The 16,050-nt window shown below is 43.7% G+C and overlaps 1 protein-coding gene across 1 annotated transcript in view; it reads left to right on the forward strand.

Annotated features, from left to right (window-relative positions):
• GCA (grancalcin) overlaps positions 1-16,050 on the forward strand; it is a 33,632-nt gene that overhangs the window by 13,724 nt on the left and 3,858 nt on the right. Inside the window, exons 2-6 of the mRNA XM_018556692.1 lie at positions 5,079-5,213; positions 8,472-8,541; positions 11,015-11,058; positions 12,810-12,957; positions 14,566-14,679. Coding sequence (XP_018412194.1) covers positions 5,079-5,213; positions 8,472-8,541; positions 11,015-11,058; positions 12,810-12,957; positions 14,566-14,679 — 511 coding nt within the window. The remainder of the gene's footprint in view (positions 1-5,078; positions 5,214-8,471; positions 8,542-11,014; positions 11,059-12,809; positions 12,958-14,565; positions 14,680-16,050) is intronic.

Here is a 16,050-nt window from a genome sequence, read left to right on the forward strand (position 1 = left end):
GCAGCACCTGTCCATTCCATTTCATGTAAGGACCTGATTGCAACATAATATCAGTAAATTTCAATGGGCACATTTCTGGGAGCGAGATGAGGGGGGTTAATGGAGAGCCACATTATGTATGCATGTATGTATGATAAGACAGAAGCTTGGTGCTTCTTGGGCAAACTCACCTGCCCAAGTGGCTCCGTCGGCTAACGAAGGGAAGGGGGAAGAGTAGGGTGATGTCACCTGACTCCTCCCCCTTCCCTTCGTTAGCCGACGGAGCCACTTGGGGAAGGGGGGAGGAGTCCGGTGACGTCACCGGATCTCCGACGGGACTCCCGAAAACCGGCGTAGAGCTGAGTCTTTTCATTTTCGATCAAAAGACTTTTAATCGATCAAAAAGTTTAACGATTAATCGAGGAATTCATCGTTAATTTCCCCAGCCCTACTAAATACTAACCATGATTGCTTTCTTGTTTTTTGGTAGAATGGGGAAGGTTTACAATTTCTATAGTCTGTGTTCTGGGGTGTTGATTTGGGCACCAAATGTTGTGTGCCTACAGGTACCAGTTATAGAAGTCCAGCCTCGGTGACACGATTTTTACCAAGGCATAGCAGGGCATTTTTCAAATGTGGCATCAACACCTTAGAGTTTCTAGGCCTTCCTGCTATGTTTTGGCTGCGTCTGGGTTTTAAAATACTGGTCAGACTTGTTAGCATTTTCATTCATTGCACTCTGCTGATGCAATGAACAAATCAATGATTGCTTGTGTTGATGTAGAAGTGAACCTGGCGTGACGTAAACTGTTTCTAAGGTAACCGTGCAGACAAATTGTTGTACCTGTGTTATTTTTTTTACTTTTTAGTGTCAGGGTCTTTGGGGAAATATCAGGGGTCCAAACAGGACACAGTCCTAAATCTTTTCCTGCAGCCCCCGTTATGAACGAACAGGACGCCTCTATATCAAGTGCTCCTGTCTATTCATAAACTGAGTTAATATGTCCACAATCATGAATGAAGAGGAAGTGATGTAGAGCACTTCCTCTTCATTCATAAGTAGGGGCACAGTGATCATATTATGTCCTCAGTTATTTACAAGCGTCCAGCGATCAATTCTACTTGCTGAGCGCTTGTTAAACCCGTTCTTTACATCAGGGGGCTAGGAAGGCAGGACATGTGTACTCTATCTTAAAGGGCACATTTCCTGTAAACGGTCTTTGAAGGCTTTGGAATTTTACAGCCAGGGTGAGGAGGAACTTCATCTTTGGCCAACGTTGAGTTGTACAGTCTCCATGTAACATCCATAAACATCCCATAGGGTTTAATTTGTAACCTAATGCATATGCTTGCAGGCACCACGGAACTGGTGTTCTTTTGTTATTAGATTTTAGGCTAGGTCAGGTCTTGAACCATCCTGCTCTCTTTTACATCACTTTCTCCACTGTTTTTGTCTGTCAATTTTTGGATTATTGACTTCGATGGGACTTTAGTTTCACCAATTTTGAATTTCACAGGTTTGTGAAATTTCTGTTTTTTTAAACAATTGGCTGAACTAAGATTGAGCTTTTCGAAAGTTTGCTCATCTTTATAAATGACCTGTTACAGGTTGGTCAGTAACGAGAACTGGCTGTAGGAGATCTCTGGATGCTGCCTAGAGTAGAGCTGCAGCTAACGATTATTTTCAAAATCGATTAGTTAGCCGATTATTAAGTTCGATTAATCGGTTAATCGGATAGATAGAGGGGCTGTGCACTTTCACAAAGATGAAGATGGCGGGTGTGCATAAGAGTTATAGGGAGAAATTGTCCCACACATACAATGCAAGGATATGGGAGGTATTAAAAATATATTTTTTTTTAAACACACCCACACCCCTGGTGGACCTTGGTCTTTCTTCAACCTCACCCACTATGTTAGGTCACAGATGAGGTCACTTATCAGCCCATTGCTGCCTTAAACTGGTTTTATAGTTCATAAGGGAAGTGTGACGACATCCTTTTGGCTTTGCAGTGGCCTCTACTGTTAAGCAGAACTTCTTTCTGGTGTGGAACGGTCACCACAGATGTCTGAGAGATGCAGTGTAAGAAACCAGCAAATATTTCTGCTTACGTGTAAACTTGCGTATCGGTTTTGGGGGTATTTGGTGTTTTTAGTTTCATCTGCATTCTCCAATTATCTGCTTTTCTACAACAGTGACCCAGACAGAAATGCACTAACCGTCTATTTAGCAGAAGAGAAACATTGCTGATTCTTTATATGGCAGCATTTGTGGGTGGTAGTAATGTTTGCTTAGAGTGACTAGGCTGTCTATCCCTCTTTTCTAGCAATTCCATTCTTTCCAACCTCCTGTTCTGCTAAAGTAACCCTTAAGCATCCACGGTGTATAGCACGCCCTTTATCACAGCAATATGCGTATATAGGGCTTTCCTGTCACTGAGTAGACAATGTATATTTCCATAAAAGACAACTCCAACGAAAACCCTAAATCTCCTCGTTTGGAATAGAGTGGGGAGGAATTGGAACCTCTGTCCCATTATCGGCCAAATGGTACCGATTGGGGAGATTCCTGGAGTCACTGTATGGCATAAGGTGTCTATAAACCTTATACAAAGCGAGCGGCCTCAGTTTCTTTTTAAAATGAATGATCCCGCTACTGACTACTAGGGTCTGTAAAGAGCCACACAACAAGGGCCCTTGGGCCACAGGTTTGGCACCTGGGGCATTCACATTTATAAGGTAACCGGCATGAGATGGTTTGTTAGCAGACTAGTGGTAGGTGTATCTGCTCTTGAGAACTTTCAGCTTGGCAGTAGTTGCCTAGCTGGGATGACAGTTCTCTGATCTCTGCAGGTAGCTTTGGAATTCAGTGAGGGGTTCCACACAAAGCCAGATTTTCTGTGGTCAGATGGAAAAAGTGCAACAGATTCTTCCATCTACGCTAAACTGTGTGGATGGAGGAATCTCCCACTGGGCCAAGCTTCACTATCTTGCTAGTCGGCCCCGCTGGCTCTCAAAATACCCGAACAATCGGATGCCGGCATTGTTCAGGCATTTTGAGGACCAGCGGGGCTGACTAGCAAGATAGTGAAGCTTGGCCCAGTGGGAGATTCCTCCACCCACACAGTTTAGCATAGATGGAGGAATCTGTTGCACTTTTTCCATCTGACCACAGAAAATCTGTAGGTGTATGGGCAGCTTAGACCTGTACCTTGCTAGCCACACGCCATCGGTACTCGGTATCGATGAGTTCTGGGGGGAAAAAATCTCGGTACTCGGTATCAAAAAGCTGGTATCAGTGCATCCCTAATAATAAATCAATCTGTACTTTTTACAAATGACGCTGTAATGAACCACACACACACACACACACACACACACACACACACACCTAGGACACACCTAGGACACACACACACCTAGGACAGTGCAGGAACATGCTTTGCACGCTGTTACCTGGAAATGGTCTTGTTTATAAATTGGTATATTTTCCAGGAAAGTGACATGATGAGACATGTCGCCGCATATGACATTTCTCAGCATCCATTGCACAACCAGTTCTGCAACTCTTTCCATACACCATATATATGTTGTGTAAGACGTTCCCCATAATTATGGGAGGTGAGTTGTATATTCCCTTTCCAGGGACATTCAGTTATGGTCTGCCCACTTGTTGAACAGGAAGTAAGGTTGGATTTCTACAGTGGGGACACATATTTGAATATATATCCATACCCACAAAGGGCATAAATCCACATTGTGTATGCATTGTGTGTGCCACATGCCTTTGCAAACCCAATTATTATAATGTGAAAAAAACAGTAACCTCATTCCTGTGCTGCACGTACCTGTTCAAAAAGCTGTGGGAGGGACCCGGTGTTCTATCGAAAGCTCCAACTCGTCAATTTCCAACTACCTCACTGCCGGTTACTTGCAAGTTGGGCGTTAGACTGCAAACAAATCGTTTGTCTATAGATGTCAACAGCACTCCAAATACGACAAAATACGTAAAAGTTTTTTTAGTGAATCTTCATTTTATTTTCAAAGTCATTCAAAGTGTAATTGAGCGCTTTCGGAGCCGCACAAACTTTGACGTATTTTTGGAGTGCTGGTGACATCTATAGACAGACGATTTTATTTGATACGGCGCCATCCGTAGTCATTGCGAGCACCCATATTTCCACATGGGAAGTCCGGTAAGGTGTGCTACAGGTCCTTGGACATCTAGACTGCAAACAAAGACTGGCGAAGTTCTGTACAGCTGCATTTTACCAGCAGGTGGCAAACAACAAGTATTCTGTAAAGCGCTCCGGTCTTTCTGAGCACCGGAAGTGAGGTAGTTGGAGATTTTTGATGAGTTGGGGCTTTCGATAGAACACCGGCAAACGCACCCACTATAGTCTACCTGCAGAAAACTATAGGAGGGAGCGACACCAGTCTCCTCATACGAGGAGAGAGAAGTAGTGACTTGAAAGTGAAAGCATGTTTGTCAGCCCATGAACTGATTTGCCACTTGTACTGCTTCTTCCACTCACACGCCACCTCTGCTACACAGGGACTGTAAGAGGCTGACTCCAGGTCCAATTCAGGTACTTGAATTTAAATATGCATTTAATGATGCCATAATATTTACAGAGCTGCATTAATGTGCAACAGCAGCCGCCATATTTCTTTCATGGCAGGTTTATGCTCGTTCTCTTTGGATTGTTCAAATCCTGTCCTGTTGCTGATTTTCAAAAATTATGAACAAATGGTGTCTTTCGAAGGGATTCCTACAAATGTACGCATCCTCCATGCAGTCTGTTTTTATTGAAGGTTACAATGCGTAGGTGTTCTTATCTCTTTGTAGATCGAAGCAATATTTATGATATGATCATTTGAAGGAATGCTCTTATTCTGTAGGTGAGACTTATTGTCAAGTCACACGGCAACATTGGGGTCGGAGGTCAGTGTTGGGTTTATGGTTCTTCAGCTATGGAATGTCACATTCTACCTATATTCAGGGCTGTAAACTGGCTTCTCCCCAGTGGAAGCGACGGGAGCTGGAAAATTCTGCTTTTTTATATTCATCTCATTATCTCCTTTTTTTTGTATTTCAGTATGGGAACATGAATCCCTCGATGCCAATGATGGGTCAGACCATGGCACCCAATGTACATGGAGGCTTCTATGGACAAGCTCTGTATGCTGCACAAGATCCGATGTGGAGCTATTTCACAGCAGTGGCTGGACAGGTAAAGACTTGCACGGCTGATTTTTAGATCTGGGTTATAAGACATGGACCTTATTTAGGGCCTAAGCCTGGCCTGGACACTGACATTTTGGGAACTCTGCTGATCCATGGATAGCAGCTGTGAAAACTGTTAACTTCCACTTTATTTGCTTTACAGCCAACCGGGAATGGTAAAGGTGACTTTTCAAGAATGCTAGAGAGATGTCACATGAGAGAGGGAGCAAGAGCGGGCTTATCACATCTTCTTCAATGCATAGGCAGGGTTAGATGGGATAGTAAGTTAAATAGTTGGGTCACATTCAGCATAAGTCAGAATCTAATTAGTGGCCATGGGCAAATCAAATCTGCACTGCAAGGGTTAAGTTCTCGTTCTGATTAGGGAGCTAAAAAACCAGGCCTCGTTCACATCAGAAAAGGCCGGCACATACAGCTCCGTGCCGCGTGAACAGCTGTATCGGGCAGCTCCCGGGAAGGACAGGTGCTGCGTGTAGTTAGTACGCAGTCCCTGTCTCTATGGGAGTACGCCACCCTTCGCTCACACGCCCCTGCGGGTGTCCATACTCGTGCGCTGACAGGATGGATCCTCTACGCGTCCGAGCCGGGACACCCGTGTGGACCTGCACTTGGGGTGAGCGTCGGGCAGTGTACAGCCGCATACTCCCATAGAGAAGGACAGGGGCTGCATACTAATCACACGCAGCACCTGTCCTTCCCGGGAGCTGCCCGATACAGCCATGCACGCAACGCGGAGCTGTACGTGCCAGCCTTTTCTCGTGTGAATGAGGCCTTATGCTCAAACCACGATCCTGGCTGTCCCCTACACTGCTTCCTCCAGCCTGTCTTCTCTGCTCCAGTGATGGTATGTGCCTCAGCGTTCTCACACCCTATACACTGTATAACTCCTAGGACTTTAGACCACTGGAGCGGAGGGGGAGCAAAGCAAGGCTGAAGGGACCGGTCGAAGGGCAAGCTGAGATGGTGGTTCTGGTGAGTATAACTTAATTTTAGCCCCCTAGACAACACAAGTCTTTGTAACATCCCCTTTGCACACCGTACTGATGTACCCCAGAATCCAACGGGTGCTGGAACAACTGGTGGATGGCGCCACAATATACAATCTAGAAGATAGGTTGTCCGCACACCATTCTGCTTCGGAATATCGGCTTTATTCGTATTCCTTTAGCATGACGTGTAACTGCATTCACGTCATGCTAAAGGAATACGAATAAAGATGACATTACGAAGCAAAATGGTGTGCGGACAACATATCTCCTAGACTAGGCAGTTTGCATCTTTTTTTTTTTTTTTTCTGTTTTTTATTAGGGAGGTTTCCCTTCACTTTCTGTCCTTTTTAGACTCTGTAGGAAGTGAGAGGATAATCCCCTCTTCATTTGTCTTGGGAACAAGTGTCCCCAATGGAGGAGTTCTCCTCTCTCCCTGTTCTGGTCACACAATTTTACTCTCGCTTTCACTCCCGGTGACGTTGGTGATTGGCACAGTAGGAGAAAGTGAAACTCGCGAACTTGGACAAAGACAGCAATAAAGACTGAATGGCCTCGCCACTCTCTATCCAAATCCTAACTAAAAACTGTTTTGCCTTTTTATTTATACTTTTAGGTTCCTCTTTCGTGATGGACTTTCTTTTCTTCTGTGAATAGTTGGTTCCATTGCAGAAACCAGTTTATCTGGTGTGTTTTTCAAGGAAGTTCTCTTTCTGGAGAATAACCAGTTCATGTGAATTGTTCACAGATGAGCTTTCTCACACTTTCCTGGTTTTTGTTTCCTCTAATTTAGTAAAGGATTAATGATCACTTCCTGTCACTAACAGATACTGGTACAGTAAAGTGAGTTGGTAACCATTGAAACTAGAGACAGCAGGACACTTTTTTTTTTTTCTTTTTTTTTTTTTGGAGGTTGGCAGTTGTGGGCTGTATTTTCCTTAGTGTAGGTTTCTTTTACAGATGCACTGTCAAGTTGGCTATGCAGGGCAGAGTGTAGAGCGACCCCACCAATTCACTGATCCTCGCCTTCTCCTGCTCCTTCCTCTTAACTGGCACAAAAATTATGTGTTGACTAATGCTAGAGGCTAGGAGGTTCTGTAATGTCCCCCACTATCATGTGACTATGGCAGGTAGACCCAAGTTCTGTCATATGGGAGAAGGTTGCATGCTCTCCCTCCCCCCCCTCCCAACAATACCTGGAATCACTCAGTATTTTCACTGGATGATGTAGTGGAAGGAATGGTCGATGAAACACTGACAAGGTGAGTATTGGCGAAGAGAGGCCTTTACAAAGACAGTGTCCCTTACCCTGAATGTGCAGATGTCAGCAGGCTTTTGCTTGCTTCAAGCAGGTTTTGCATTTCCATACAAGTCTATGCAAAAACTGCTTGGATAAGGGCCAAGTGCAGGTCGGAAAGAGGAAAAACTGCATGTCAAACACACCTGTCCATGAATTCTGAATTATCTCAAACTGATGCTGTCGACACAACTCCAAGGGCAGTTAGTCATGAAAAACTGCAGTGAAGAGGTATAGTAGGAGTAGGATTCATTCTTTGGGTTTCTTGGGGCAACTTTCAGTGTGAAAGAGACAAAAAATTAAAATGTATACAAGGCATTTAAAAAAAAAAAACAATAGTTACCAGTACCGAGTCCTTTCTTCACTCTCGTGCTGCGCTAGAGCCACCACTATAATCTACATCATGGAAAACTTCTACATGTGACTCCTGCACCCTGCCCAATACATCATTATTGTATCCTTGAGCGCTCTCCTGTCCACCTACAGTACAGCCATCTGCTCTGCGGAGTTGCAGTTTTAATTAAAGCAGCCTTGTAAACAAAACAAAAAATGAATTCCAGGTATTCTACTCCTTTCTGGTAGCCCCGTGTCTCTTTGCTCCATTCTAGTTCTCCCACCTTAGACTCAGCGATCGGTACTTCTGGTAATGTCAGATGCTTTGTCCCCTACAGAGAGCTGTGGTTCCATCCTCCGTCACTTTAAAAGCTGTTTATTTAAATCAATATATAAGGATTTTGCATGGTTCTTGGTGTGAAAAGGACATGTTTCCTGGCATTGGTCAGCCTAAACAAACCAATGGCTGCCCTTGTGTATCCATCTTCAGCAGACAAAAATGTGCATTCAATAAGTTTGCAATGTTTGAAAAGCCCCAGCGTCTGTTTATTTCGTATGTAAAGCTCGCCTTCTTGAAGGTCTATGGATTTGAATGTGAAAATAATAGACAAATGCTGCTATTCTGCAGGATGGTGAAGTAGATGCTGAAGAACTACAGAGATGTTTGACACAGGCTGGAATCCATGGGACCTATACACGTAAGTCAGGACCATCTTTATTTCCCACCTAGCCTATCCCACCTCAACCTAACCACTCAACCATCACATTCTTAAACAATTCATCCCCACACAGCTACCTCCTCATGTATCACTTACCCCTCCTCTTTTAGATTGTAAGCCCCCAGGGGCAGGACCCTCCTCCCCATCTTGTCTTGAATTGTATTGTGATTGTAATGTCTTCCTTATATTGTAAAGCACTATATAAATCCTGTATAATAATAATAATATAATTTCCAGCACTAGGTGATCTGAAATTCCATATTTTAGAATATGGCTATACTTTGTATAGTTGACTATACCATAAAGGTGTGTGTATAGGTATATACAGTTTATATTATAATATAATTTATTCTAAATAATTTATTAGGGATGCACCGATACTAGTATCAATGCTGATACCGAGTATTTGGCCTCGTATTCACCCAAATGCTCCTATGCCTAGCCCTGTACCCGAACTTCTGGTATCTGGAAGCCAGGCAGAGAGTCATTACACGCTGCCCGGCTACCTGATTGAGCATGGAGCAGGCTTCCCGACCAATCGTCACTTGGTGACGTGGCATGAAGCCGGCTTTCTGGCCAGTCGGGAAGCTGGGCGCCGCTAAAATATCTGTTATAGTCGAAGCTCTGAGCTGGCCAGCTGTCAAAAGTGCTCCCTCCAGCCTGTCCCCTACTCCGCTGAAGCATTGGAATCTTCCTTAGTGTCCTCGCATCTATACACTGTGTATAGATGGGATGATTTATGGTACCTTAGACTGCTGCAGAGGAGGTTTTTTTTTTTTTTTAACCTAGACAAGGGATTGCCCCCCACTGCAAGGGTTAATAAAAAAAAAACGTTTCTGGAGTTTTCCTTTTTTAAAGGTATCACAGAAAGTCCATGGTCCCATCGCACTCCTGACCGCAAGATCCCTTTTGAGAAAGTGGGTGCAACAGGTGGCAATCGTCATACCTTTAAGGAAAGGCAGAGACACCGGCACTCCAGAGTGAAAAGCAAACCATCTATTGCAATACCTGTGATGCTGCAGGTCAATAAATAGACGGTTTGCTTTTCACTGTGGAGTGCCGGTGTCTCTGCCTTTCCTTAAAGGTATGGCTCCTGTCTTCCTCTGTGCGCAGTGGTTTGTCCTGCTGACCCCCTACATCAATATAGGACTCTGTAGGGATGCATTGTTTTTAATGAGTCGGGGGATTCTATACATTTACATGGTGTGGAGAATCGGTACAGCACAGTCATGTAGTGCTCTAGAGTAGGACACAAAATGTATAAGTCCAAAATGATTGCTCACCCGTACCTGAAAATGACAAGTTCCATATCTCAACATCTTTTAAAACTTGCGCTCAATGAAAATGGTTGAGCCATATAATGTATCTTTTACATGTAGTGCATCTCTGAAAATGAAATGCTGAAGACTACATTCCTTTGAACATGCCCATATACTCTTCCCCTCGGTGTGGAGGCATCCACCTTGTAAGCGGAATGATTAGTCATCCGAGTAGTTTCATTGGGAGCCATAAAAACGGTTCCCTGAGATTTGTCTGCCATGCTGGGAGTACATGGCTAAGAAGCCCCAATGGCTTTCATAGACTTCTTCCTTTTTGCATGAACTCTATACTAAAGCTATTTAAATATTTGCACACAAATGTGTATTGATTTTTAGATACTAAGTTTAATACTGTCCTTAGTCATTTATGAATTGTCATTTGCAAGCCTAGAATAGTGTACTCAGTTAAACATTAATGACCATGGCGAGTGCTAGGTGTTTCCTGGATGAGTATTATCTCTGTAGGGTAAAGGTGTGAGCGTGTGGAGGACACTGACCTATATTTAGATCAATTGAAGTAATCCATATAATAAACTAGTGATAAGCAGACGCATAACAATTGTATTATCAGCAACGGCTTCTCCACACAGAAGATCAGATACATGGTTTGTTCTGAGCAACCAGGAATATCTCTTCACACATTTCCCCCTTTATATTGGCATGAATTCCACCTTGTCGGGAGATTTCACTTGACTTCCTGCCCCTGAAGACGCAACAGAACAAACCATAAACCATCCCACCCTCATCCTCTGTAGATCTGTACTTGCCGACATCTGAGGGCCTGGGCTCCGCAGTTCATTGATGTCTAGCACTGCAAGTCTTCCTATCCTGGCTGGTTCCTTCTCCTTGTTGGGTGATGGCTCCATAGAAGTCCCAGGGGCTGTAATGAGTAGGTGCGGCCAGCAGAGGGAGCACTGTGGCCCCCTATATAAAGTATAGCAAAGCCATGCCTATCTGATCTCTAAGTACAGATCTGCAGAGGGGAAGGATGGGATCATTTAGGTCAGGGATAGAGGCAAAAATGATGAGTGCACTTATCCTTTAAACATTTCAGATATTTGCAATGGAAAATATAGCATTGAACCAAATAGATCTGTATGCAACACTGATCTTCATTTTATTTCTTCCAACAGCTTTCAGCCTGGAAACCTGCCGTATTATGATTGCTTTGTTGGATGTATCCTTTTCTAGAAGTCTTTTGTGTGCAGCAGTGTGTTGGCAGACTTGTAAATGATTGTCAAAGGAATAATCTTTTTCTCTAGGGCTGCTGCTAAATATTATTTTCATAATTGATTAGTTGGCGGATTATTTGTTTTTCTCGATTAATCGGATTAAAGAAATTAAATACCATCCTTAATTTAAAATAAAATACACAAATGGAGTTTTGCAAACCTAAAGTTTACTTCAGAATAAAACTGCAAGCACAATTTTTTCCAATCGCACTGCACTGGAACACACTGCATTGCGGTACCATGCGTTCCCGTGCGGACAATCCCACTGTGGGTGGGAGGCGCATTTGGTACTGCGAGGCACCTCCCACAGCAGAATTTGTAAGGCTGAAACTGAAAATTACTTTTTTTTTCCCCCTTTTTTTAAAAATAATTTGTTTTATTTTTTTAATAATTGGCGCTTGAATAGCTTCAGCCCAGGAATGACATCTGCCAGTGGCAAGACTCCGCAGACGGCGGCAGAATGTAAATATAGAAGGTAGTGGTCTGGTGCAATAGCAAGCCTGCTATTGGCCATTTCAAATTGTAATAGCCAATAGCAGGCTGGCTTTTGCACCCACCCACTACTTGCTGTGCCCGCCTCCCAGTGTGCAGGAGAGAGCTAGGGCATCCAAATAATTGATAAATCGAGAATAGTTGTCAACTATTCTCATTTATCAATTAGTTGGTTGGAGCCCTATGTTTCTCCATACCATCTAATTCACGTTTGTGGGGACAGTAAGTTTAGAGAGGCTAGAACCCCTTCAGCTTTTTATTTCCATCTGTGTCCCTATTACAGATTTTTATTTGCAGATGCACTTCTTGTCTGGTGATACTGTTTTTGCTGGAGCAGTAAGTAAGGGATATCTCTTACAGTTCCTGTTAAACAGGATAGGCCCCGAAAGTGTGTTCTGAAAATATTAAATGACACTTGACTTAGCAGTTGAATCTTAAAAATTCAAGTACCTTAAATGTTAACAAAAATGTATCTTATTTGTGTATCACTCGGCTGTAGATCATCTCTGAATTGTTGCTGACACTGTCCTTCCTTCTGGAGGGTGTCTACTTTTGTTCTCCATTGTCTGTGTGTTGTAACGTAGCCACCGCTCCAAGCTCACTCCTGTGATGGACTACAATCTCAATACAAATTAGTAAAGTAAACCTGAGATTATAGTCCCATCACTGGAGCAAGCTTGAAGCGGTGGCTACTTTACAACACACATGGGGAACAAAAGTAGCCCTCCTCCGGAAGGAAGGACAGTGTCGGGACCAATTCAGAGATTTGAGAATCTACACCCGAGTGATACACAAATAAGATACATTGTTAAGGGACTTGAATGCATTTTATAATTCCTGAGTTTAGCGTCACTTTAACTGTTGCAATAGTGCATTAAAAACCCAACAGGACTTCTAATCCTTCCCTGTCACCCACTTAACCTCACCATTGTGCACTAAGAAGGTGGGAGGAATGGCGTACGATCAGCCAGAGACAATCCAGTCATTCTCTAGCTTCAGGTGAGCTTGATCCTGCCTGTCAGAATAAGGTTCACGATCAACATTGACATCTGTTGGGAATCTTCTGATGCTGAAACAATATGTCTCCATTCTTTCTACATTTATTAAGTAAACCTTTTCTATTTCTGTCTGTTACTGATGGTGAGATTGTGGAAAGTTGTCTTTTTTCTTTCAATTCAAATTTTCTTTAACAACTCCAAATCAGAGGGACTTTTCTGGCAAAATGGGCTTCAATGAATTCAAAGAACTGTGGGCAGCTTTAAGTGCCTGGAAACAGAACTTCTGCACATTTGATCAAGACCGGAGTGGATCAGTGGAGCCCCATGAGCTAAACCAGTCCATTCTGGCAATGGGTAAGTTGTTCTTGTATATCTATGTTAAAACCATTATCTTGATTTGCATACATTAGAAGCTCTGAAGGAGACCCTAAGAGTCAGGTGTTGGACATATGCCCTCAGTGCATCACCACTGCCAGCTCACTTTTGCCAGATTGATTGGGAAGATGTAGGTCTATGCAACCAAAATGCAGTATGTAAGATATTTTTGTCACCATGCAGTTCACCTGCTGCGCAAATTTCAGGCGATCACATCTGCTGTGCTGACCCAATCTCGTTTTGTCAAGGGCTATGGCGTAATTACTCTGTAGGACTCTTCTCCAACATTCTATGCAAGGTGCAGTGTGGGAGAGTGCCACAGGGCTGCCATTTGTCCACAGCATAGCATATGGAATTGTAACTTTTACTGGAGATCGTCCTCGCAAAGCAGAACGGAATGTGGAATGTGTCTGATAGGGATGCTATTTTCAGCCAGCTGATTCTCCTAATATGCTGCATGTTGTTCCTGTGTTAGAGAATATTTGATCTGGAAATGTACAGCCAACACAACTGGGGAAGTCTAATTTATGAAATGTCATTAGAATTTTTTTTTTTTTTTTTGGTAAATATCACAGTATGCATTACAGCTGTCCATAGATATTACAGGTTTGTTGCAATGTATGTGGGTCACCAGCCGACACTGATAGCTTCTCAGAAGAGGGGAGCATTGCTGTGGAGAAAAAAACGAATTGTATTTAACCTCACCCCTCCCTAATGCTTTAGGGGTGCCAGCAGCACATCTCTCCCTTGCCTCTTTCCAGCAACTAAACATGACTGGTTGCAACACCCAGCCCTCGAGGGTTATTAGATTGCATAGCTAGGCGCACTGTGTTCCCTCCTTTTTATTAATAAAAAGGTAAAAGACAATAAATGTACTCGCAAACCAGCAGTCAATAAATAGCCTTCATATAAAAAGTCTCTTCAGTCCAGGCAAAAGCATCGGAACAGCACAGCTTGAACTCTGCAGACTGGAGCGTGGGTCTAGGTTGTGATGAAGGGGCATGTCCCGAGAAACGCGTAAACCTAAGCTGACATGCCGTTTTGAAGGACTCATGCTCCAGTCTGCAGAGTTCAAGCTGCGCTGTTCTGATACTTTTGCCTAGGCTGATGAGACTTTTTATATGAAGGCTCTTCATTGACTGCTGGGTGTACATTTTATTGTCTCAACTTTTTTATTAATAAAAACTTCCCTATCTATTCTCCAGTTACCCTGACTGCCAAGGTGATGCCCACTTGTGGAAGTTGCTGTTTCTGTATGCCTAAAGATGTAAGGAATATGGCGCTGGTGGGAGATTTGGTGGTGTTAGATTGTGCTTGCCTGCATGCATATAATTATAATTATGCATATAATTATGGCCATCTGGGTAGGAAGTCTAATGCTGGCCACATGCAGTCAGTATGGTTTTCAAAACTCCTATACAAGATTAGGATGTGCAGATTCCTGGTTCTTTTTAGCTGAACCTGTTCAGATTCACTGTGAATGGCGTCCCTGCCACTAGGTTACTATCACACAAGATCATTGCCTTGTTACAGAGTGCCTTTTTATTGTGCTGATGGATACCGCCTGACGTCTCTTCATATTTTTAGGTTACAGATTAAACCCATCTACAGTTAACACCATAGTGAAACGCTATAGTAAGAGCGGCAGAATATTCTTTGATGATTATGTTGCATGCTGTGTGAAGCTTCGTGCCTTAACAGGTAAGGTGACCTATTCTGCTTCCTACCTGATTCTGTGTTTGTGTGGGGCTTTAAACTTTAAAGAAGAACTCCGGGCAAAACTTTTCTTAACTCTTGCAGTGGGGCTACCCCCGCTCTGCAAGGGTTTAACGGCTCAGATTTGTCCAGGTGCTAAGTTATATACTCACCTGAATGCTGAGCTGGCTCCCTGCTGCTCCGGTGTCTGAAGCCTGTCTCCTACCCAGCAGTTTTGGAATGTTCCTCAGCGTCTTCATGTCTATACACCGTGTATAGTGCGTGATGATTTATGCGACCTTGGGCCTCTGCAGCAGAGGGGGAGAGGCTGGAAGGACCAGGCGAAGAGAAAGCCAGCTCCATGGTTCAGGGGAGTATAACTGTTTTTTGTTTCATCTTTCTGTTAGCACCTAGACAAAAACGAGGACTTAACCTTAGCAGTGCAGGGGTAGTCCCGCTGCAAGGGTTAATTAAAGAAGAACTCTGGGCAAAACTTTAAAGGAAGTCTAAGGAAGGTATGTAGGCTGCTACTGTGGATCTCCCCTTCTGAAAACTGGTGTTATGCTGATCCACTGACTTCAGCACTTTGGAACAAGTAGGCCGATTAAGAGTTCTGACTTTAGTCCCTGCAAGCTGGGTTCCTGGCCAGTGTTTTGTATTATAGACCGAGGCAGCCGCCATTTTCAAGAGAAGGTGGGCAAAAAAAAATGGATCGCAGTGCAAGATGGAATCCAAAGTCCCTCTTGGCTCTGTTTTTTCAGATTGCACTGTGAACCTCTCAGCCGCTTTAAACTTGTTAAGCTGCAAGTGTCGTAGTATATGATATGATACAAAGATCATAGCTGGCATTTTGTATCCGTGTCTTCCTGGTGAGGCTGATAGTGTCCCAAAAGATGTTGGTGTACATCTAAAGGCCCCTGTATGGCAGTCTGAAAAGATCCCAAATAGAGTTGGAGGTGTGGTGCACAAGCCTTACAAAGTAAAAACAAGAACTTCCTTACATCTCCCCTGAGCAAGCTAAATCCTTAATTTCTGTCTTGCATGCCCCCCTCCCAGACACTGCAGCTCACAGTGGAAGCGTTTCAGCAACAGAGCATGCGGTCAATCCAATAAGCAGTTAGTAGGACTAGGGGTGGCCAGGTGCTGATTGATAAGGTTACAGGCCTGTAAATTAGTGGGTGTGGCTATCTGCATTATCATGGCAACCTCATCCCACCGGCAGGCACAGCCTACATTAGGTGACAACCCTTCTCTGAATTCAGGAGCATTAGGCAGTGTTGTCTCCTATCACAGTTTCACCAAGGGAGGTTGAATCCATCTCCCTTTTACTTTGCCTCCTGGAACATATGACACCATTTCGGGGGGGGGGGGGCGGGT

This window comes from Nanorana parkeri, unplaced genomic scaffold (assembly GCF_000935625.1).
Source record: "Nanorana parkeri isolate BGI_ZX_2015 unplaced genomic scaffold, ASM93562v1 scaffold247, whole genome shotgun sequence".
Taxonomy (NCBI): Eukaryota; Metazoa; Chordata; class Amphibia; order Anura; family Dicroglossidae; genus Nanorana; species Nanorana parkeri.